Genomic DNA, 25,631 nt, shown 5'->3' on the forward strand with positions numbered 1-25,631 from the left:
TATGGGGATTTCACTAAGTGACAGGAACAACTGCCTAATATTCAACTATAGGTGTTAAGATGGAAGAGAGCTGAAAAGACAGATAGGATTTGGGCAGTGCAATGCCTAGTTATGAACATCAGGACTCAACAGCATCCACAGGCAAGTGCGTACACTAATACACACCAAGGAAGATTTTCTGTTCTGAAGGCCCTACATCTGGACCTCAATATCATAGGAAGACTTAACAGCCAGAGTTTGGAATCCTCAGGTGAGGTGAAGACTTTGGGGTGGAGCCAGAGAGCACGGTTAGGATTCCAAGCAGCCAAGGAAGAGAAAGTTAAGAACATGATTTCTACAAATTGCAGAGAGGCAGAGCAAGGCACGAACTCTACTGAGTTGATGATTTTGTTTTGCTAAAGAAGGGGGAACTACAATTTAAACATGGATGGGGACTTGCTCAGGTGTAGCAAGATGCCTGGGATCTACCTGAAATGGCCACCACCAAACTCAACAAACAGCAGCTGCAGAAGGGTTAACCTCATGGGCCACATGTGCTCAAATGTCACAGTCAGAGTAACAAGGACTGAGTTGTAGCAATACTGTCCCCATGTTCTGAAAAAATGAGTTAGAAATGGGGCTCCTAAGTGAGATCCGAGTATTAAGAATCAAAAGTACTTACAAGGGAGCAGACAACTTTCCTCTCAAATTGACACTTCAAAGGAAGGGAGACAGCTCCATCAGGAACTGTGTACCTTGGCAAATCAGTAGCAACGGGAAGTGCAGAAAGAACACCCAGAGTAGCTACAAACTGGTCACCTTCAAATGGATTGCTGCGGTGTCTGTGTATATGCACTATACATATTAGCCAGGTACACACATAAATATTTAATATATAAAAAATAAAGTGCTTTCTAAGAGGTCCCTAGGTAGGGACATTATAAAACATTTCACAAAACTGCAAAACAAAATTGATACAATCAAAAAACACTACAACCAACATATGTGAAAACAGCCAAACACATAATGTACAATCTGGTGTTCTAGGACAAACATCTGTCATATACATGGTATATACATATATACTCTTTCACTCAATATATTATGACAATATATATTTAAAATTTTGTTATAGACAAAGAAAATAACCCAGGAAGAAAACAAACAAAAACCAAAAGAGAAACAACCCCTACAAAAACACAATAAGGATCAAGCATGTGAGTCCAAGACCAATAGCCAAGTCACTGCCGCCTCCACTGCTGTTGCTGGGGAAAATATGCCAGCGTTCCTTCCTGGGGTGCAGTGCCTCCACATCCTCCAAGGCACTGTGGGCTGCAGCAGTGAAGTTGGCATCACCAGTGGTGAGCAGGTCAAAGACACAAGACTGGAAATAGATGTCCTTCACTGGCATCTTCTCATGGCATTGGGTGCTGGCAGCTTCCAGTGTGTAGCCAGGCCAGGCCTGCACTGAGGTGGTGTGTGGCAGGCTGTGCCCCAGGATGGCAGACATCTGGCCCTGTCCATCATCAATGCATTCACTCAAGGGGCAGCCATTCACACACAGCTGCAGGTCCTGGCTCTCTTCATAGGACATGGCCAAGTCTTCAGGCATTCGAATGGCGAGGGTCAGGTAGCGACCCAGCTGTCGCACAAACACTGTGGTGCCTATGTAGCGGGCATGCATCTCTACATAGCGGCCACTCTCCCTCTCCACGATGTGAAGGCTCTTAATGTCACCATCCCCCCCACTGGTGGTGCCATCCACAAAGGCAGCTGGTAGGTCATCTGTCACAGCTTGGTATACTTTCTGATCTGTGCACTCATGGTGTGCTTTGAAGATAATGGTGACCTGCGGGATGGAAGATGTACAGGTTAATACAGCTGGAGGGGGGCTGGACAGTAATACTCCATAGTACTAGGGAACTCTCCCTACCACTGCGTTGCAGCAGAGGCTCCAAATGCAATGCAAAAGCTGTTACTTAGCTTTCCTGAACAGTCCATTTTTATTGATAATTTTTATTTGTCTCCTAAAAATTACCCAGGCATGGCATAGCTGGGGTGGGGGTGGAGGTTCCTTTTTAAGATACCCAGAAGCTTTGAGGGACTTAATTAACAAAATATCTTTAGAGCCTTGCCTCTAAAGAGATCCTTCATTGGACTATCTCCATTTCACATGACTCATCACTATAAACTTATTATAAATACTGAGAGATGAAACAGGGGCTTTGGGGGACATTGCAACAACTACCAATCATGTGCCTCTTGAGAGATTTCTTTAAGTCTCTTAATCAAATGTTTCACATCACTGGTTAATCCCTGTGACAGGGAATTATTTGGCAAGCATATAGCTCTCAAGCACTGGCAGAGATAACATGCCTGAGTAACAGAAGATGTTTTCCCCCAACAGCACCAGGGGCCTTTGACTCCTCACATCTTTTCCCAGTTAGTTCTCAATTTTCTAAATGAAGCAAGCAGTTCAGGGAGAAAAAAACCTATCTACTGCTAATACAAAACCTTCCTTCTGTAAGACCATTTCCTTCCTTGCAGAATCCTTTCATTATAACAGTTATAAAACCACTGAAACAAATGAACCTGCCCCATTTTCGCAGCTAACATGTGCTGAGAGAGGGTAACTAGGAAGGGACAGGGGTTCTGTGTGCCCCCAAAGCATGAACACTTCCCCAGCACCATCAGAAGGAGTATCTGAGATTTGGCTGATTGCCTGTCAGTTACGTGGTAACAGTTTTGGTTTTTTGTTTTGCTTTTTAGTAAAAAAACTAAATGAAGAATTGAGTGATTTGAGTCAAGAAGGCAGACAGACAAGCCATACATTCTCTAAGTCATTCTGACGGCAAGAACCTCTAAGCTCCTGCAAGAGAACTAGTCAAAACAATGGACCCTTGTTAGAAAGGCCAGAACTACCCCCCAAATTCTCACTACCACCCTCAAGCTTATGTCTGAAGTTCCCCCATCCAGCTAGCATTTGCTTACACTATTTAATTCCGCACGTTCCCACTGGCGTTAACTTGACTGGAATTTTCCAGTCATTTCATTTTACTTCAGCCAGTTACAAAGCCAGATCCGCGCCAGCTGCCCTGAGCAACCGGTTAAGTTCACATCCGTGTTTGCAGCTGCAACCGAAAGCCAGACAATGTGCTGTGGAAACCCTGGGCTTTCTCTCCTAATTACCCAGAGCCACAATTTGATTTCACTACCAGCCCTTCTCACATTTCAACACCTTCTTAACAACCCAGAGAAGGTGACCAGAAAGAGATGACTTCAGGAACCTTCCACTGGGAGGGGTTCTGAGGTGGATATCTAAGGAGACTATAAAATAGATTTATTTGGTGGCTCTAAAGTCAGTTTGACAAGTCCCCGTTTAAGACATGCTGGGATCGCTAGGAAGTGAAAAAGATTAATTCAAGTAAATTCTGCACCCGAAAACACGGGAGGAAGACTAGAAAGCACTGAAGGTTAACAATACAGACGGCTAAAATAAGAGCCAATAATACTGTTTTACAGTCATGATCCTTGTTCTCAACTGAAACACATCCAAAGACAGACGATTTAACAACTCAATAATGTGTCTTTCTAGTCTAACAAACTTCAAGTTTAAGCCCACTTGGCACTGCATGCAAGAACTGTGAACATTTTCACATTATGAAGAGTGAAAAGGAATTTTTGTTGGGGCAACAAAGCAGACATATTCAATTGCAAACAAGTTACCAAAAAAGACAACGGGGGTCAGCATTAAGATGAGTGGAATAGTTTCATGTTTAACCAAGTCTGGTTTTTTCAGTAGGCACAGCAATTCTAACCCTGCAACTCAGAACTCGTTTACATACCTCACACACTTTCCTTTGCAACAAGGCACGTGGAAAACTAGCATTCTCTAGGATCTATACCTACTAAGTATTGTTCTCCACCTCATGGATTTTTGTTTACTCATTTTGCTTGAAGTTGATTTTCTCTTTGATAAAATTATCATATTTCTCACTTGGGAACGTGTGTAGACTATCTACTGAACCAACATGCTGAGGTGAGACAATTCTAAAGCGTGAGTAACAGCTCCTGAGGCCTCTGGAGTTTAAATATGTATGGAGCAGGCATCTAGATATGTAATCACTGCAATGTAGAAAAACTCTGGGTAACAGTTTCACATGACTTGAGTTTTGTAATGCAATGTCACTCCTTGGGACAATTACAACACAAGCTCTCAACAAGCGACCACTCAGCCATGAACAGCATGAAATCCATTTCAGACCGTCTACCTTTTCAGAAAAGCAAACTCATTCATCCGTAATAATTCTTCAAAAATACACAAAATTTCATTGGAATTTTTGCAAATTCCAAATTTTAAAAAATTTCCATTTAGCAGCCATCAAGAGCCTAAAATGGATATTCTAATCTGTACAGAGGTTTTCACTCTGCATTTAAAAATCGTAAAACACTGGCTATGCAGCTTGCTTCCCTCCACTAACTGATCCATATGCAGTAATAACTCAATTTGGCACATCTGTTCAATGCCACATCATTTATTATTGATGGGTGGCATTTCTGTGCATTTAAAACATCAATGTCTTTTGTTAAACCTCCCCCATCTAGTCCTTCTCAATCCCACCCTGGACAAACTACTCTAGCTCTCCTCATTCATTTTTAATCTCACTCCTGAGATCTCAACCCCCCACAGGTCTATGAGGAGGAGGAAGACCGCAGCTACAACAGGTCAACCTTTGCACATGTGAAAGGCAACAAGAACTTAAGGTTTGTTGTAAAATCAAGAGCAGTGGTTCTCAACCTTCCTAATGCTGCAACCCTTTAATAAATACAGTTCCTCATGTTGTGGTGACCCCCAACCATAACATTATTTTGTTGCTACTTCCTAACTGCAATTTTGCTACTGTTATGAATCATAATATAAATACCTGTGTTTCCCTGTGCAAGGGTCATTTGATCACTGAAGGGGTCATTATACACAGGTTGAGAACCACTGACTAAGAGGCATCTGCCTGCTTCTCCTTCCCACCAGCAAGAAAACGAAATATATGAAATGAAATTGAACAAGTCCATGAGGAAAATCCAGGTCCTGCCTTACTCGGGTACAGAAAAATCTTGCTAAGGCAGAACAGCCTGTAAAACACTACACACGGATTTTAAAATACAGCTCCCCAAAGGCTTTGCAGTCAGTTATCTGTAGAGACTGCAGCTCCGTATACATTGTGGAAGAAACATTTACCAGTGTGCAGTCAGGTCACTGAGCACTGCAAGTGCAAAGAACTTTCTGGAACGGATCCTCAACAAGAGAACCAGACTTTCAGAGCTCATCATGAGACTGGAAATGAAAGCGAAGCAAAGGAAAGGGCTTGAAAGGCAATTTGATTTGTATCTGGTTAAAATTCTGCCCATGTACAAGGAAGTTAAAATAAATTTTACTCATATAATTAGCTGATGTGTTCACATTGTCAAATTGTGTGGGTGTGGTTATGATGAAAAAACAGTAGACCCTCAAGGACACCAGGGCTGGGCTCAGAGCCCCTTTCACAGGTAGGTGTGATACAGCCCAGACACTCAGTCCTCCAGACGGAATAACAAGACCATTCCAACAACAGCACACGCTTCCACCACAATGGCTTTGTCTCCATCCCTAACACACCCAAATTCTACTCTGGAGGGCCAGGTTTTCTGAATGTTGAAAAGCTGGCCGAGGAAGCTCTGAAACACACTTCACTTCATCTCCAGGGCCACCAGAGTGTTAACTTTCTGTCTGAACAATTTCATACAAAACCTAGACATGATTTTATATGTAGTATATTACATGATGGGCTGGGGATACATGCTGTCACCGACAATTTTCCCAAAAGCATCAGGGAGATGATCTGTTTGGAAGCTGTAAACTTAATAAATTGGGAAGCAATTTTACAATCACTATTTAGCTTACATCAAATATTACAAGAAGTGCAAAATGTTAAATGATTTTATTGGACTAGGACAATGTACTAACAGTTAAGACAGCACACTTACAAGGTGAGCAGCATTTAAAAAATCTTACCCTAGACTCCTTTTAGGGTTTAGATGAGACTAATAAACACACTGCCTTCAAAACAGATATCAAGTATGTAAGCTGCTCTACCCACAAGTTTGCTTCTACAAAGTTCTGCATTCAGAGTATTTACAGGATGCAGAGAATTGGAATGGCCCATGCTTAGTCTTCAGTGTTGTTCTAGGTAATGAACACAGCAAGAACAGGGGCTGTTTTGGCTGTTGAAGGGGTACTTGGCAGCGGATAGAGAATTAAGAAGCCAAACCAGAGGGGAAGGACACCCACGGCTGAAGGCTGCGAGGGTGGTCCAGAGAAGCACTCGGCCCAAATGGCTGGAAAAAGCACGGAGAATGAAAGCAATCTGGCCCTGGGATAACACAGAAAGGGACGGGCACAGAAATGCCAACTTTCAAAAACCAGTTTCTACATAATTAAAAAAAGGAAGGCGGGAAGCATAATAGGCCCAGAGACGGGGAAGTTAGCCAACCTCCTTCTACACACCAGTGTAAAGCCATGCTGAGCATAAGGAGGCAAGCCCTCCAGGCCTGTACACCTCAGCAACTCCAAAACCTCTAAAACTCTGGATTCAGATTTTGCATGTCTCCTTCAGTTAGGGTTCAGATTTTGTAGTGTGAGAAGGCAACTATCACCATGCTTTTTAGATGAGGAAGTAAATGCCTGAAGTACTATAGACGTAAGCTGCCACTGTGATTCAGATCTGAGGCCGACAGGATTTCAAAAGTGGAAAGTGGTGGGGGCAGCGGCAGATCTGCCACAGCAAGTCCTGGTTTCCAGGGGCATTCCCTCTGGATAAAGTAGTGGGCAGGGCTACAGACCCTTCCAGAGCTCGGGGTAATGGTTCCACTGCTGATTCCTAAACTGATGGAGAAGAGGAAGCCACAGCCTCTCTGGCTACTTCTTAGCATTAGGAAGGGGAGAAGAAGCTTCAACTTCTTCACAGTACACACAGATCTTGCCAGCTCTACATTCAATTTCATGTTCTCAAAGTTACAAAAAAAGAAAAGAATCAAGATGGTCAGAATTGGTGACCACATGTTTTAAAAAGCCAGTAACTGGCCAAAAATATCCTTCTGCCTGGGCAGAAAAAGGGGAAGACATCTGTACCTGCCAAGTGTCTGTAGGTCCAGATTGAACCCCAATCCATTTCAGGAACACTTGCACAAGAGATGGGAAATTCATGTTTAAATGCTGTGGTACCCACTCCATCTACAGTGAAGAAGACACTGAGTGCCAATATGAATGAAGCCTAACAGAACCAGCTGAACCCCAACCCCACCCCTACTCCCACCCCAGGTACTGAAATAATCAGCTAAGTTGGAGCAGAAAGAGCTCCCATTCTCTAGCAAACTTATTTCACTTGAGTTCTAGCTAGGATCCAACACATAGATTTACTCCAGGTTTGTCTAGTTAAAATAAAATCCTTCTGAGGTGTGTTAGCTCTTGTTCCTTACCACTCACAGACAGGCTGAGCACTTTGTTAAGTCACCCCACCCACAAGAACACAAAATCCAAACACTGGAAGAGCAAGTTTTACTGCAGTCAAAACAAATAACGACAAAATGGGAAAGGGAGCATTTTTCATTGATGTGCACTGTAGGTAACTCTCTCAGGCCGCATTCCACAGAAGCAGAAAGTGTCTGGCTAGCATTAACTGAAGCCAGCAACAACAACAAGAAAAAGAGCACCAACCTTCAACGCTTCCTTCTTACCCCTTCCCCTCAAAGAAAACTGAACAGGGCAGAGAGACGTTGGAAAGGTGGCAGAGAGACAAGTTCTGACTCTCAGCTGTGCATCTGACTTTTGGCTTCCTGCCGCTTGCTGTCTTAAACTACGGAGGAGTGTGGATGCGTTTTGAAGCACCAGAGGCCTACACGGCCCAAGGAATCCTGCCTGGTTAGACAAGCCCTGGGTTATTTCACTTACCAAGGGGGGTTTTTGGAAGGTCTCCTCCTTCCAAGGACATCTGGGATTCAGGGAATCGGCAGTGTCAGGAGGATTACAAGATGGTAAAGAATTTTTTACCCAGGGTGTTTTAAGACATGTGGAAAAAACAAAGGGTACTTTATCTGAGGAGCATAAAGAATGACCAAGGAGCCTGCCAATCTTACAAAATGCTTTTACAGTGCAAATCGATCATCCAGTGAAGATCCCCCTTTCTCTCCCAACATGCACTTAGAAATCTTTCTACCTCCAGGCAATTTACTGAAACTACACCATACAGTAGTTCCTGGGCCTAACGTTTTATAATCCAGTACAAACAACAGCCTTGCAGGAAATTGAAAAAGACAACACACCCAGTCCCACCCAGGAGCAGAGCTCATTTCTTCTAAAACCCATTCTTTAACAGTTCAGTGCCATTTCTGAAATAAATTCAGGAATGACAGGACTTCATGAGGGTTTTAAAAATGAGATGGGACCCTGAAAAATTAAGACTGGTGACTGTGGACATGCAGATGCAGGTGAGGGGCACATTGACTGTGGGAGGTGGGAAGCCAAATCCCATTAGCAGGCAAGGCAGGAGCAGCATGCCTTGGGTGTAGCCTGTGACACACTTTCACATCATCTGTTCTCTCTGTATTACTTCCTGACACCTGTGTCATCTTGCTAACTAATGTCTCTGGGAACCAATGCATTCTACCAAGAAGCTCTGAAGATGTCGGGTCTACACACAAATCCCATACTTTCCCACGACTGTACTTTTAGGTATATGCCCAGCTAAATGCAGAGGCTACATTCATCCCTACATCTCTGACATAGTTTTTTTTTTTTTTTTTAATGCAGAAGCACCAAATTTATGACATTTAACCAGAAATTACTACACCAAGGGAGATATAACGATAAACTTCATTCCTATCTGTTCCCAGTATGACCCCAACACCGACCACTCTTAGAACTTTGTAGCATCTTTGTAGTTAAGAAGGATCATAAGGAACAAATCTCAAAGAAATGGCTGGAATTATCTACATTACATATATAAAATCCCAATGAACATAAATCTCAGATTTTAAGGATTAGATGCTTCTCTAGACAATATACCCTTGCCACTATTGCTACCATCACAAGCAGGAACAGGGTCCATACATCTAAACACAATTCAACCAAAGGGAAGGAAGAATATCTTCATTGATAAAAATAAAAGATTACTATTGTGTAGCTCACAGGTATCCACAGTTGCTAAAACAAAGCACTATAAAAACCTGGCTGCAAGAAAAAAAAAATGTACTAGGCATGAGGTCAGGAGAGGACAGGTTTCCAAACCTTGATCCACAGATGCACTTAAAATAACAGCCGAAAGTCTTTGCAATGCGGACATGCCCAGCTCCAGCTCCAAGTCTATCTAGACAACAGATAATGACAGAGTGACTTACATGTTCACTGCTGCTGTGCAAGTGTTTGAAGGGTGATCAGAAACAAGTGACCAAACATGCTCTAGTGCTTATAAGGACTGGTGGATTCCATCCGAATATACAGGGAAGGAGGACACTAACCAAAAAGGAAGGAAATCAAGCTGTCTCCTGGTCCGGTGGAAGCTCTCAGAACTCCAAGAAAGGAGTCACAGAATTTGAAACTTAAGAGGTGTTCTGGAACATAAAATGATACACACAAACAACCCCGACGGGCTTGGCATCCTGTTATACTTCGGATAGGCACTGGGTGCTACCCAAAGGGCAACAGGAGATGGTGGCCACTCTCAGCTGGCCACGACAAGTCATCTGGGTTGGGCAAGCTGACTATAGCAAACCCTTTTTCTCACTCAAGGAGGGAGACCAGGACGTGTGGTTCCCAATTTTCCCTACTTCTATTTTGTTTTCATGAGATTTATGTATTGTATAGGAAAGGCAATATGGTGGGAAAAATATGATTTTACATAAAAATTACAGGGAACGTAAAGCACAAAGATACTTGTGAAAGTCATGATTAAAAATACAGCCATTGCTAGGTAGGTAACCTGAAAGCTTTAAAACAAAGTATTTTGAAAAGTTATGGAGAACGTACTTGAGACTGGCTTTTAATTTTTAAAAACTACATTTTTTCTATGTGTTACGTGTTTGTATGTGTGGGAGCTCGTGTGGCCGTCAAAGCACAGTCTGTAGAGTCTGTTCTCCCTACCACGTGAGTTCCAGGAATGAACTTCAGGCGGTAAGGCCTTGCCTCAGGTGCTTTGCCAGCGGGGCCATTCCGCTAGCCGGGGATTGATGATTTAGACACTGCTTACTTTCTCCTTCATTGTTTTGTAGGGCTGAGGAGGTGACTCGGTTACTCTGCTCATGTTAGGCAGCCCTCTCCACTCATCTGTACCACGGTCTCAGCAACTTTAACACATCAAAGGACCAAGACCTTTGCTCTTCAGCCACCTTTTGTGATCATGCATTTAAATATCCTCTCTGAGGACCTTTATTTAAAAACACATCCCAGTAACTGCACGAGTGCACTCTGAAAGTGCCGAAGAAAATGTACAAGCAAAGGCACTAAGCCAGCCTCCCTCCCAGGCCGGTGACCTGGCCCCTTTGGAACAAGTGAGGTACAGGACAGCTACTGCCATATGCTTCTCGGGAGCCAACAGGGTGGGACTCCGTCCTCCCCAGTAGGAAAACTGCTTTTCCCCTGTGTCCCTAACGCTGCCAGTTCTAACACTGCCCCCTCATTTCACTTTCAGAGTCTGCATGCCTACATGTGCCTCTCACAGCCAAAGGTGGGGAAGATGGTATCTGAGATGAGGTGAGGTGTGTAGGTGTGCCAGAAACTCTTGCAGCCCCAGGGTGGAGAGATGAAAAACTTGCCCTAGCTTCTCACCTTCAGTGAGATATCTACCTGGCAAGCTGGCCTACGAGTACAGACTTTTCCAGAGAGGAAGAGAATGGCGGGTGAAGGGTATATACAAAAACATGGAGGTCCTGAGAAAGCATGCTTGTGCGCCCTGTGACCACGTCCTTCTTTCCCACGTGGAGGGGAGGGCCAGTGTGTGGAGAGAACAATGGATGAGGAGATAAATCACAGTACAGGCCCATCTGTCCTAACTCACTCACTGCTCATACATGGGAAATAAATGCCCCTTGAGTCCAGTGACTTCATCTGGCTTTATTCTGTTTAGGTATCCTTTGGTGACAGGTGGGAGGTACTTTTGGAAGGGAGACCTCAACTATGCTAAGCTTGCAGGAGGCTGGCTCAAGAAGTCAGGCTCCCAGAGCCCAGCTGTCTTAGTGACCTTACTGAGAAAAATACCCAGAATCTAGCATTTCTCTTCAGCAGTGAAATGCATGGGTGTTTCTGTACCACAGCTGGACTTCCACATCAGTTAGTCTTTATGTACAGCGGCCCACAGCACACAGGTCTTTGGAAACACCTGGCCACACAAGCAAGGTTCAGTATCAGCAATGTACAGCGCCGAGTTAGCTGATGCTGGTCTAGGTAAATCCAGAAATTCTCAGTAAGAAAACGAAGTACACCTCCCAAAGACTTGATGGATTTATAACAGGATAACACTGGGGGAGGAGTGGAAAGCTGGGATGACCTACCTGGAGGGTCACCTCCCCAGAAAGTTACACCTTGTCTCTAGGCGCCCCTCTTGTAGACTCTTTTCTTTGCCTCTTTTTGGTTTACCTGAGGTAAGCACCTTGTTCACAGGCTTCCATCATCCTGGTACCCTGTCTTGCCTGAGCTCAAAGCAACTAGGACTGAAACCCAAAACCACATTCTTCCTTTCAATTGTCTCCTCTTAGGTATTTGTCAACAGAGATAAAGAGGTGAGAAGGCTGATTAACACCAGGTAAAATCCACACACACAAAAAAAACCTTTCCAAAAATAGTTTTTTTAAAGAGAAAATATAGTAAAATAGAATTTGAAAAAAATCCAGATTTTATTTAGAATGAATTTTGTAAGGACATTGTGCCTCACTTTTTTTTTTTTTTTTAAATATTGGTTTTTCGTGGGAGGGTTTCTCTGTGTAATAGCCCTAGCTGTCCTCAAACTCAGAGATCAGCCTGCCTCTGCCTCCTGAGTGCTGGGATTAAAGGTGTGAGCCATCACACCTAGCAACTATTTTTACTTTTATTAATGGTTAAAGTCCTTAAAGGTAAGATTGTGTAGCAATGTTAGGCCTTTGCCGATTTCAGCAACACATATCATATAGGTCTTGAGACAGGCCATCAAAAACAGCCTTTCAGATTCTTGGGTACCCAGAGAACACAAACAAGAAAATAAGAGAGCGCAGTGACTGCTGGGGATGGAAGACCTTAGAGTAACTTGCTGAACGGCATTGCCACCAGATGAGGCAAAACACTAATGTGCAATTGAGAAACCACACTCTACTGTCCTCTTGAACCTCAGAGGACCACTTTTTTCTCCATTTTGAAAGAACAAAATCGTTGGTTTTTACCAGTTGGAGAAAACAGACCTCGTGTGTGTGTGTGTGTGTGTGTGTGTGTGTGTGTGTGTGTGTGTGTGTTTTATTAATTTGCTAAAGTGCACTGTAAATTGTTCTAAATATATATATTACTAATAGTTTAATTTGACCAAGAGTCTTCCAAATCCTTAACTCTGAACAATGAATAACTTTCCCATTCCCAATGTAATGCCTCATCAAATCCTCATGGAATCTTCAGTTATCCAGTAACCATTCCCAGGTTTGAGGTGTCTGATGACTGTTGTAATCCTGGATTTTTGGCAATGGTCTACCTTACAACTTCACAATCATTTATTTCACACACACACACACACACACACACACACACACACACATACACACACACACACCCCCCTTGAGTTCATGGGTATCATGAGCATGCAGATACATGCAAGTGCCTTCAGAATCCAGAAGAGGATCAGATCAAGGAACCAGTCACAGATGGTTTTGAGCTGCCAAGCTGGTGCTGATAACCAACCCTCTACAAGAGTAGTAGGTGTTCTTAACTGCTGAGCCATATCACTAGCCCCATAATTATGTATCTTTATAACCTAACTTTTACCAAATACATATTCTGAGATCCACGTAAGAAAAGTTATCTACAAACAAAGAAGAGCCAGGGAAAGAAACGTTTATTTCGAGATGCAGAATTTGCCAAGGCGAAAGGCAAGCCTAAGATTTTACTGGGTTGACGTATAAACATTTCGGAGATCCCCTAAATGTCTGCTCCAGTGCCCCAGTCTTCTTTGCTCAAGAGCAATGGCTTCTATTTTTAGATTTGTGACCCTCCTGGGTGTCTCCAGATATCTCCTGAGGTGCTGTAAAATTCCCTTCACAAAATGCCAAGTAAAATAATTTAAACTCACTTAAAAATATACCTCACATTTGAAGGCAAGGGAAGGGATCAAATGAACAGTCAAAAGACTTCAAAAGACTGATCCTTGTCAATTATATTTAGTCTATGACAACTAAGGAACAGATTAATAAATACAGGAAATTAAAGCAAGATGAGACTGTCAATTTGTGGGGTTTGTAGCTGGTGAAGACAGGGAAGGAGGTGCTGTAGTTGGGACACTAGGAGAAACTCCTTTATTTACTAAGTTACGTTACTTAGCACAGACTGGTAATTGGAAACCCACTTGACACTCCTGCCTTGTACTAAGACACTGGTGCCTTGCAGTTGGCACCAAAGGTCTCTATATGACCATTTTCTTCAAAATAAACATAGAGCACAGACACTGGACCAAGGTAAACGTAACTTAATTTTGCCAACTTTCCCCTCAGCTTCTGGTTTAAACTGTTACTATGAGGGTGTGAGATTACATGGGGGTTATACAGCACTGTTCTGCCACAGCCAATCCTTAACTTCCTTGGTTACCAAAAGGTTAGTAACTAAAGCACCACTGTGGGTTTGCCCCTGGGAAGCCTGGCTTACCGCCATTACATTGACTATAGTTTCTAAACCTCCAATAAAGAATGCTTCCTGATGGGCCACTGCCCCAGGCTTCACAGCTTTCTTTATTCAGAACACCCACTTTACTCATTTGATAAATATGACTGTGGATTTTTTTTTGAGAAGAGTCACACACACATAAGCACTCACAAGACAGCATTAGAGAAGGCACATGTTTTTCTCATTAAACAGGCCTGCCTTTTCTCCCTGGAGAACTTGATTTCACTGTTTATGTTTTATTCTTCATATCACTGACTATTTAAGTTTAGACCCACATTTTGCAAAAAATCCTTATGAAGTAATTGCAAACATTTCCCAAGCCCGTTAATAACTTCCCAAGAAGATATACAAACGGTCTCTCTAAACTAGGCCTTTATAGCACGCTCCTTAAGTTGTTTGAAGGACCAAGTGTCTGAAAGCCGTGAGCAGAAAGAGAGACAAAGAATTATACTTGCCTTGTTAGTAGCGGTTGCACTGGATCCAAGGACCACAGGAACATTCGTCACTTGAACCGAAAGGTAATTATTGTCTATGAGTGGCCAGGCCCCTTCCACTTTGCATGTCTGGAAGTGATCCTTGAAAGTTCTAAGGTGAGGGTCTCCAAACAAGCCGCAGAAAAGGTAATTGGGAGGGCTCTGGTCCCCTCCTCTGTGTTCTCTGACTCCCCCGTGGCTGTGGTAGTTACAAGGGTCATGGGCCACTTCTGGGTTGGTAGAAGATGTGGGTCCATCCTTCGAACAGTTCCTTTGGCTCATGAGGTCACTGATACCTAACACCGCAGAATGGTACACCAGGTTGCCACGGCAGGCTTTTGAAGTTTGCTGGGTGCAGCCGGCATAGGCACGGAGTGCCTTGCAAAACTCTGAGTCAAAGCCATCAGAGGCAGAGTTCAGGTGTGAAGTGAGGGACACGAAGTCTGTGGTACATCTCTGGATCCGACATTGAGCCGGCTGTTGGCAATCACCTACGGAAAAGAAGACAGGACCAAGCAAATAAATGCTTCATCACTTCTGAGCATCATAAGAAGATGCCATTCTCCCCGGGATTGTCTGTTCTATCTCAGACTCCTATTTAAGGTTGTATCACATGAGGAGTTATCACATCTCTCATATAAAGCCACTGGGAGAAAAACTGGATACGGTTAACTGAAACTTTAAAGCTTGGGCTTTGGTAACCGAACACAAGTCTAGTCTAGGAATGTCTCCAGGTTAAAATTGCAAATGAAATATTGTTTCCTGTTTGCTATTTATTTACAGATTTTGACAGAGTCCTTTGCTCCAAAGCAAAGCCAAAGACATGTTTTGACTTTTAAAGCTGTGTGAGTTATTTGCGTTGGAGAGCACTGGAGAGATACACTATGCACAGAGCTATGATTAAAGCTTACACACCTGAAGAAGGGATAAAATTCTAAATTATAGTTATAGCATGTTTAAAGTATATTTACCTGATATTTGTATGGCTATAGGGCATGAAAATCAAGGGCAAAAAAATCCAATAATAAGTCAATCTATCTTTCCTGAGGTACATTACTAACAAACTACATCCATAGTCTCAATGCCCTCGCTTCTATAAAAATCTAAGCACTCTGCTAAAAAAAATGTGATTCACTTGTCCATGATCCAATTTTAGTTCTCCCAACACATCTGTCACACAGATCTCAAACAAACCACAAAACACACACACACACACACACACACAAACTAAGAGTATGCAACATCAAAACTATATTTCAAAACATGAATCAGAGAGCTATAAAGCCAAGAATTCCCAGTGTGTGTGTGAACATACACACATCATTTTCCCTTTTCAAGTTAAAGTTAAAATGAAAACTCAAGGATTAATGTCTCACATCAAAGAAATTTCCAAATTATCTTTTTTGTCACCTCTCATACAACAATTCACGAAACTTCTCAAAGCAACAAGAGAAAAGGACAAAAATAACAAAAACACTAGGTCAGTCATGTGCACCAATTGATTTTATATTGTTTCAAAAAGTGAGAATAGATTTACTAAAAGAAACATTGCTCATGTATCTTAAGTCGTGTAAAATGAACTGTAGCATGTATTTGTTACTTGAAATTCCTTAGAGGTGTTTAATCTATGGAAGAAGTCTTACTGATTTCTCCACATTTTAGCAACTTGCTCTTCTGAAAAATGAGGAAGTTGTTATAGCAGCTTTGTGGGCTTTTCCAGGCATAAAATATCTCACATTTTGTATTGGGGGGTGTCGACATGACTGGGTCATTCATTGATTTTGGCTAGTTTGTGTGTGTTTATTTACCCCAGGCTGACCTTGAACTTGCAATCTTTCTGCATCAGCTTCCAGAATGTTGTTGGGATACAGGTGTATGCCACTATGCCTAATTAAAATCAGTGGGTTATTTTTAAATATATAATTATTTCAATATGTGGATACAGTAAACCTCAGGATACTGATACCTAAAACTTCATCTGATAAAAGACATCATGTAGTAGTAATCCCTATATTGATTTAGATAGGTAATTTAGAACGGATGCTTTCAAGTTTTAATTAAATGGTAAACTGTTTTTGGCTTTAGCTGTAGAGAAGTGTGGGAGATAACAATCTGTCATGGCTGGAAATTTCAAAGGCTGGGAGAAGGACAAGCATTAATTGAGTCTTCATTTCCACTTTTACCAGAAGAAAGGAGATTAAAATTATCTTACTATTTCAGAGCTATGGACTTATAGCAACCACCAGAGCACTTCAAAAAACAAAACAAAATAATCATCTTCATGTGTTTGGTCCATTTAAGGCCTGCTCAGTGTAACACTGACCAAGCAAGTTAAATGCACAGGATTCCTTTCTCCCAAACAGATTTATTTACTTTGAACTACTTTTCCTGAACAACAAGACAAAACAACAAAAGCAATAAAAAATTTCACTCTTCCAGAAGCCTTCAAGCCATTTATCAAGGGAAAGGCATACTCAAGGCGTTGCTTTGTCCTAGTGGGATTGTACACAACTAACTGGTGTGAAGACCATTCTCCTTTACATTCCTAACTAAGACAGTAATCACTGATAGCTGAAAACCACAAACAGTGGGGTGACAATTATACCACTCTTCTTTTAAGACCAGATACAGTGCTCGAAGTAAAAACAGGGCCAAGATCACTCACTAATGAACAGCTCCTGGACTAGACACAATGACAGCACCAGAACTTTCCGCTAAACTTGTGGGGCCTATTTGTTCTTTTTATGGTCTATAAAATCCATCCGAGCATACAGTTACTTATAATTATTTCAAATAGTCATAAAATATCAAAAGTAAGAAAAGCATGGAGAAAAGCACAGAATGTAAGTGCTGAAGAGAGAGAAGGCACAGCACTTACTCCCAGTGGGTTCCTTTCTTTGTCCACAGTCCCTCATTTGTTCCATTTTTTTATGGTAGGAAGGTGCTGACTGCTTTGAGAAATTACATACAAAGCAGCTCTTTGGCTCTGGATAAGGGTCCTAACAACCCTTGGGAGGAGGGCTAACTGAAGAGAAAATACTTAGAGGGTAGCATTTTCAGCTCCATTGCAGGCTCCTGTATAATGACTAATTTGCAGCATACACCCAGAAATATCCAGGCTTCATGAATTTATAATGACAATGCACACTTTGCCTGTTAGAAGCGGTAAAGTAAGCCTCCTGTCAAAATGCCAAGACAATGCAGAGCAGAAACACGCTCCAGGAATGTAGCCAAGGAGGCCATGAAGTGTATGAGTAAGCAAGAACTCCCATATCTGATATCCACTCAGGAACTGCAAAGGTCTTAAGATAAAATAAAACATATATGAGAATAAAAATAAATGCCATTTTCCAAGGGCAGAATTCAAAAGATGCCCTAACAAAGAAAAATTTTCTATTTTGGGGTCAGATCATCTACAATTGGTGCGACGTGGTGTATTTTCATGCCAGTTACTGTAAAGTGCTAAAGGATCCGTGGTCTAAAGCTTTCATCATTTTTTAATGAATCAGATATAAAAGACTGACCATGCAAGACAGCTTCCTTCACGCCAGGAATCTGCAGGAGTCGCCGGTTTATAATAAAGGAAATGAGATAAGAAGCTGATTTGAGTGAACTGTAGAGCCATATGGAGCACCGAGGCAAATGATATGGACCCAGACGTAAAGCATATGGTAGTCCATCTGCAAGAAGCACTTGCTAGGTTCCCTGGTCTGGAAAGGACCCCCCCACCCCCCCTCCCCCAGCATTTCAACAGCACCGGTCTGTCTTCAAAGAGATATCTCAAAAGGAACTCCACTCCAACAAGTTCACAGTAATGAGAGCCTTGCAAGCCCTTTGGGTCCAATCTAAGGTGAGCATATATTGAGTTTCTGAAAGGAACCTCATGTTCCAAATTCCTTAACCAAAGCACCTTAATTTTGGAAACTTTTAGTCCAGTTTCTTAGGATTTTCACAGGGCAGGAAGGAAATCGCCAAGAACTACTCCCCAGTCCTGTCAGGACCCTAGAACAACAAATATCCAAGCTGCCAAAGAGAACAGAGTTCTCAACCTAGCATTTCAACTTCCCTTTCACGAAAGGCAGTTTGACACAATGGATACATATTTTTCTCCCCAACACTCCTGAATACAGGCACATTAACAAAAAGTTTCCATGAAACCACAGGCAGACATTTTTTCCCTGAGGTTCTAAAGCTACTAATTTAAAGCCTTAATTATTCCACAACTGGCTATTACATTTTTTAGTGCGACCAGTCCATTTCTCCAAGTGACAGTGTTAAAATGCAGCCGTTACACCACCTCGAAGAGATGTCTCTTCAATGCCATTTTATTCCATTCCTTAAAAGACCTCCTGGCTATTTTAGCACGCTTGGTATGCCTTAACAAGTAAAAAGTTCTTAGTACAGTTGAGTGACATTAAACTAGAATTCTCCAGATCAGAGCGTTGTGAGTGTCATCATAAACACGAGGGGAAAAGGCCTCCAAGGAAATCTATGTAGTGCTCTGGTTTTTAATCCCAAGGACAATGATTCCTTCGACTTTTGTATTAGAGGGAAATTCATGGTCTAGGCCAAGTCTTAGAAAGAAATGATATTTGTAAAGAAAACAAAAATAGGCATCACATGTCACAAGGCTCAGGTTCAGGTTTATTATCCGAAGAGCACATTCCACAGTGCTGCGTCGCTGGGGGCCCGGCGGACCTCCACACTGCAGCACACATCTGTCAAGCCTGCTAGGAACCGAAAACAGGAGGCTAGCCTCAAAACCCCTCTTCAATCCGCCAAACTCTGCTCCCAAAGCAGCCTTGGCAAAACCGAAAGAAATCCCGGATAACTTAAGTTCCTTCGGAATCCACCCCAAACTTGGGTGAAAATCTTTGCACCGGGTTCGATTCCCGGCCTCGCCGCCACCCCCAGCGGTAGAGCCGCAGCCGCAGCCGCCGCAGCAGCAGCACAAGGCTCTAGTCTCCGCTCGCAGGCGGCTAAGGCAGCGGAAACCCGATCCGCAGCGGCTCTAGTAAACACCCCTGTGGAGAGCAATAAAGCCCCGGAGCGTTTGTCCTGCACGCGGCCCCCGCACGCTGGGATCCGCGAAGGGGCTGTCGCGGGCGGAGGCCGCAGGCGTTGGGCAGGACCCGGCGCGGCGGCGGGGTGCCAGTTAGAGCCGTGAACCCGCGACAGTAAACGCCGTGCTCGCCCGCTAGGGCCGTAGCGTTCCGGAACCCAGAACAAAGCCCGCGCGGCCCGCTCCCCACCCGGCCTGCGCTTACCTGCGTGGAGCAGCCCAAGGCTGAGCATCAGCAGCAACAACAGCGGCGGGGGAGACGGCGGCCAGAGCCCGGGGCGGCGGTTCTGCTCAGCCCCGGCGGCGGCGGGGGCGGCGGCGCAGGAAGGTGCTGCTCTCACGCCCATGCCCGTCCATGCAGGTCTCGTGCGCTCCGGCGAGGGCGGCGGCGCGGGCGCAGTGGCTGGGCCGGGCCTCTGGCTGCGGCATGGGCCGGGGGGCGCGCCTCGCTTCCTCCTCTTCTTCCTTTCAGGCCAGCGTCCGAGACAAGCCGCCACCGCCGCAACGAACAGGCCGTCGCGGGCGGAGGGAGGTGGCAACAGGGCGCAGAGACATCGCGGCCGGACGCGGCAGGCAAAGAGAGAGAGAGAGAGAGAGAGAGGCGGGAGAAAAGATACCAAGACCGTGAGCGTGCGCCCGGAGCAGCCCCGGGCGCACGGGCGGCCGGGCCCCAGCTAGCTTGGGCTCGACGCGCGTGGATCCGGGGGAAACCGCACCAGCGGTGGCAGGCAGCGGCCCGGAGAGCTCCGCACCCGTGGCCTGCGCGGTCAATCAATCTCAGTCCCGCACTTTCGCCCCGCCCCGCCGAATTCCCACCAATTCTGGGAGGTCCCGCCCCCGGCCGCACTCCTCCTCCCCTTCCCATTGGCTGCAAGCGAGCCTCCCGCCCTCGCACCTCCCTTCTGCGTCTCACTCAAGTTCCGCGTCCGACGCCCGCGGGTGGGGCAGCTTCGCTAGAGCCCCGCCTCCTACCGGCTTCCTTGTGCTTTTTCTCCCCCACCCCTTTCCGCGATCAGGTTTTCTGGTATCCAATAGAAATGGGCGACAGCGACTTTCGCTTGGCCCGCGTTCCAGGAGAACCGGCCTTTAACCTCTCCTTGAATTAATGAGCTCAGGTTCAGCTTCCTCCTAGTTTTTTGTTGGTTGTTGGTTTTTAATGACCACCCCCCCTCCTCCTAGTCCCGGACCGCTAGCAGGAAGCCAGCACTTTCCCCCGAGCCCCGTATTAGCAGGTTCTCCCCAACCCCTCCCCCACCCCGGTTCTCCCCACCCCCACATTCAGCCAATCACATCTGCAGGACCTCGTAGCAAACTTGTCGGGGTCTCTAGGTAAAACAAGAGTCCAGCCGAGCCGCCTTAGATACTCAAATGACACCCAAGGTCCGTAGCAGATGGATGGAATGAGAAAGGACCTGTGTCTCCCGGCGGAATTCGCTGGCAGCTGTGTGAGGCTCTGGTGTTTTGGTTTCTTTGACATTTTCCCTGCTTCAAAGCTGAGAGCGGGGAGTCAGGGACTGGGCGAACTTCAACGTGTTCGGTTACAAGGTAATTAGATTAATGAGAGTGGTGAGTTTTTATGCAGTGCAATTATTGCCACGATTTCTTGTTGCTCAGTGGCTTTTCCACAAATATCCAGCCTATTAAACTAATCCAATGGTAGGTCTGTTTCTACTTGAGTTGCCCTCCCAAACCAAGGGCAAACCCCACAAACAATCGCCAGGGGTTAGGAAAGCACTTGTAGCGTTGAGGACAGGCACTAATTTGTTATCAGTTAGTGTGAAGTGGTATGTCCTTTGGAGAACCGCGTCAGTGCTAGGAGCCACGTTACCTCCCCTTGCCTCTGCCCTTCCACAAACTGTTTAGGATTGCCATTTAAAATGCACTTACTGCAATCTAAATTACAGTTTGCAGCTTTACCTGCTACATTACTCAGAATCTCTGATTAGGAATCTCCTATCAACCACAGACACATTAATATTCCACATGTTACAATGTGCTAATCAATGGACCAGGATAATTGGGGGGCAAGCCTTAGGTCTCACTATCTCACTCATTAGACACATTGTGAGTTCTTCAAACCACTAGGTCCCTAATGAAGGAGGCCTATCTGTTTTTACTGTAATTTTTCATTACTTTTTACATGCTGTGATGACTCAAGTGGTAAACACACCTTTCGCTACCAAGATATAATCCAAGCCTTATGTCTATCTTTAATATGCTTAATAATAGCTTCAGAGTTGCCTGGAGAAATGACTTTTCATGGGGGGGGGAGGGGTGGAATGTATCTGACAATTTTACATAATGGTGTATACTAAATGTTATCAGAGCAAAAATTTTTACCATCTTGCATTTACTACATATAATCCATGAAATACAGTTCAGAAAATACTAATAAATATCTTTTAAAGAGTGATCACATGACACTCTTCTTAAAAGTCCTTTTAGCTTGGGGCTGGAGAGATGGTTCAGTGGTTAAGAGCACTGGCTGCTCTTCCAGAGGACCTGCATTTACTTCGAAGTGCCCACTCTCAGCTCACAACAGTCTGTAACTTCAGTTACAGGGGATCCAAATTCCCTTCACCTTCATAGGCATTAGATACACATACAGACAGATATGCAGGCAAAACATTCTTACACTGAGATTTATAAGTGCTTTTAGCTAGCTGACTAACAGCAAAATGTAGTTTTCTTACCTCAGTATTTAATTATATCCTATAAGGTAACTTACGTTGTTATCACACTTCATATAACCAAAAAGTTAAAGATCAATACATTCAATTTGGTTTGGGTCTTTCTGCTGATGACTTTCCTGGGCACTATCATGTTATTTAAATACATGGGGCTTTAGATATTCTTGTCAGTAGAGGGCACCCTCGAGTTGCTGAGAATCCTCATGTCAAGAAAAAAAACTGTTCAGAGCAAAAAATTCATCTCTAAGGTGTTTTATTGCTTCTCTGTTGTAAAATTTGACAAGCTTAAGACATGTATGCCTAACAATTCACTTTTTATCACTGCGTAAAGTGTTCAGCTGCTAGAGGAAAATGCTATTTTTTTTTTAAACAATTAAATCACAAGGTGGGTCCTATTTTTATAACATTAGCTCGATTGACACACTCGGGGTGAATCTGGACTCTTAGCAAGATTTGAAATCAGCTTGGAAATCAAGGGCATGTTGGATGATGATTTATAGGGCAGCCACTTTTCAAGGTCGTGTGTGGCAAGTTTAAGTAGAATTTGGGACTGTACAAAGGAAAACCCAGGGAGGAAGCTAGAACAAAATTGATGATTATAAAAGTTTTACATTTTAATTGGAAAAAAATGAAGTGATTGGCAACTTGAGCAACCCCAAAATCCACCCTGGGTCTTACCACTTACGTTCTTTCTCTCTTCCTTTGTTTTCAAGAAGGAATTATGAGACCAGAACAGTACATCCAGAAGACCCAGCAAAGCATACCACGCCATGGACATGCAAATGGGTAAAATTAAAACGGATGTCAGAAACGATAATAGATTCTAAACATGGTGCAGTTTCATTTCCTGAACCCTTATATAGTGAGTGCCTTAACTGTTCCCCAGGTACTGTATCTCCACATCCAGAAACCTAACTTGAGGATCTCTACTTAACAGCTCACCTAGGACCAAGAAGCCCGCAGTAAGAGATTTGTGAAACCCATTCTGGAGTAAGGGCTCCCCTGCTGCTCGTTGCTCCACAGTGTTTGAAAACCAGGGGCTGGAATAGCCCAGAGTCCAGGAGCCCCAAGGCGTGTAGCTCCTGGCTTGTACTTACATCATTCTTAACCCTTCCGCACCTGGAAGGGGCTCTGCGGGATCAGGATGCCCCCGAGCTCCGGAACACGCAGGACCTAGGTGTAAGAGAAGAGCCCCAGGGTTCCGTGTGAGCGCTGAGCCCCAGGAGAGAGAGACGGCGGATAGCGCAGGAGGTTCATAACCCGCGCTTAGAGCCGGGAGCCCCTTGATCCCTACAGACTCCAGTGCGGCTCGCCTCTGGCTTGCAAGGCTAGAAGCAGCAGGTGCAAAAAGCATTTGGGAGCCGCTTGCCAGTGCTTGGAGGTAATGCGCTTCCTGTCCATTTATCTCAGGAAACCAGCGCAGCCTTCCCTTCGAAACAAAATTAACCTCTCATTAGCCAGCCACTCACTCCCAAGAAGGCCTTAAAAGCTTTACCCTCTCGCTAATGTATTTAGGCTCTTCTTCCAGGCAAACGAAGCCGAGGCTGTGACTAACATCAGCCCCAGGGGTTCCAATGGGCTCCCTCAGGAGCCAGCCGCTAGCCTTTCACCAGCCTAGCCTGGGAAACTGGCCAACCCAGGACCCCAGTTTGTAGAAACAGGGCGATCCGACACCCCTGAACGAACTTCACACTCCCCAAACGCAGGACAAGTTTTCTCTCTTTTCTTGGGCCCCTTTCTCATCAAACCCCCAGCTCCATTGCTCTCAAGGAATAGGGAAGGGAAGCCGTGGAAACTTCAGTGGCCAGCTGTCCCCGGGTCATGGGCGACGACTGTCCCTAGGGAAGCGTCCATGGAAAGCTGGGGGTCGGGGACAGCCTTCGTTAAACTGTAGTCAGTTCCAGGCATTGCGAATTAAACGTGGCCAGGAGCTTTTGGAACGCTGGGGCTTTCTCACCCTGGGCCCCACCGCCCTGAGCCTGGCAGATTTATACCACACAGGTGGACGGAGACCTAAACAAAACAGTCCCAGCCGCTGCCTGCCGCTCGCCCCCCACGTCCTCCTGGCCCACCGCAAACTTCAACAAAATAAACAACTCACCACAGGCATTCCCTTGTCTGCAGCGCGACGCTTGCCAGCTGGGAAAATAAGCCGCAAGCCACGCGGCCGGGGCGCAGGAGGGAGGCCTCGCCGCGCCCGCCACTCTGCTCCAGGTGGGCGGCAGGCGGGCGGCCCCACCCGGGGGCGGCTCTCCAGATGCCGGTTCCGGAGCGAGCTCCGGGGCAGCGGTGGCACCCTGGAGCCAGCGGGGCCTCTGCCACCTAGGGGGGGAGAGGGCGGGGAGACAAGTCCCTCTCCCCAACTTCCTCGAAACTGCTTTCAGACAACCTCTGCAGGGCCAGTGCGCGTTCCACCGCGCTCCCGGGCTGTCCTGCTGGAGACCCGACGGCTGGGAGTGTGGGACGCCTCTGCCCCACGATTCCAGGTTTCGGTCGGCTCTCTCGTCTCCCCGGGTCCTACAGCCGGGCTTGCACAAAGGCGCCTTTCACGCCTGCAGCGCCGCCCTCTGCGCCGCCCTCAGGGCCCGCAGTGCTGCCTTTACCCACCCGCAGCATCACGGTCCCGGTGCGGGCTCCGCCAGTTGTCGCCGGGATAGGGCAGCGGCAGACGCGTGCGGTGTTTGCACTCGCGCCGCCTTGAGGGCAGCAGACACTCTCCTCTCGATTTCCTCCTCGCTTTCTATAGCTATCCACCAGCGTCCTCAAAGGCACGTCCCTCCCTCCCTCCCCCCGCAACTATCCCCGAGGGTCCTCCTACTGTGTGTAGCTGTGAAGGGGGTGGCAGGGATGGTCCTCTGGACGTGTGCGAGCCTAAGAGTGCTATCGTTCCTGGCCACCTCAGGTTGCCAGTGTAACTTGGCCTCGCGACGGGAGAACGGGCAGAAAGAAACCCTCCAAGACCCAGATGAGAGCGTGTGTTGTAAAAGAACCGGCTCAGGAAATGTTTCAGGTCGATAGTCCCTTCCAGCCTGTGCAACGGGGCGGGGGAAGGGTATGGAGCTGTGTTCTCCAGAGTGGTTCTTGAGCTTCGTAGCTACTCAGCGGCGACTGTTTAGCTCCCTCATTTTAGATCAAGAGTGCTGATTTTTTCCCCTCCCTTCTTTTTAGTTAAAACAACTTCAAGCAGCGGGGCTCAGGTAGTTAACCTTACTTACCCTCAGCCCAAACGCCTTCTCTCCTCTACCCTTTACCTGCAAGTTTCCCCAGCTAACGGCAGAGGCAGCATGGGGCAGTGTAAAAAGGGCGGGACTTCGGCGTGTGTAACGTCAGAACCCTGGGTTCGCTGTCCAGAAAAATGTGGAAGGCGGAGGTCAACTCCTCCAGGTTCAGAAATTCCATGACAATAGACCCCTCATCGCATCCTTTGCCTGTGTTTTTGCTTTTCATCTTCTGTTATCTTCTCTAAATGTCAATGGAACTGAGAAACAACAAACAAAAACAAAACCCAG

The 25,631-nt window shown here is 45.3% G+C and overlaps 1 protein-coding gene across 2 annotated transcripts; it reads right to left on the bottom strand.

Annotated features, from left to right (window-relative positions):
* Window positions 1–1,130: 1,130 nt before the first annotated feature.
* Rgmb (repulsive guidance molecule BMP co-receptor b) lies at window positions 1,131–24,833 on the bottom strand. 2 transcript variants are annotated; one of them, XM_036168909.1, is made up of 5 exons: window positions 24,224–24,833; window positions 23,220–23,295; window positions 19,638–19,897; window positions 14,353–14,861; window positions 1,131–1,828 (listed from the first exon to the last, which is right to left on the bottom strand). In XM_036168909.1, the coding sequence occupies exons 2-5, from the start codon at window positions 23,222–23,224 to the stop codon at window positions 1,169–1,171; spliced, it is 1,434 nt and encodes a 477-aa protein (XP_036024802.1). In that variant the 5' UTR covers window positions 23,225–23,295; window positions 24,224–24,833; the 3' UTR covers window positions 1,131–1,168. The 2 variants fall into 2 exon arrangements, with proteins under 2 accessions (XP_036024802.1, XP_036024803.1); XM_036168910.1 differs by lacking the exons at window positions 23,220–23,295; window positions 24,224–24,833 and having other exon boundaries at window positions 19,638–20,104.
* Between the last annotated feature and the right edge of the window lie 798 nt (window positions 24,834–25,631).

This window comes from Onychomys torridus, chromosome 19, assembly GCF_903995425.1.
Source record: "Onychomys torridus chromosome 19, mOncTor1.1, whole genome shotgun sequence".
NCBI classification, from domain to species: domain Eukaryota; kingdom Metazoa; phylum Chordata; class Mammalia; order Rodentia; family Cricetidae; genus Onychomys; species Onychomys torridus.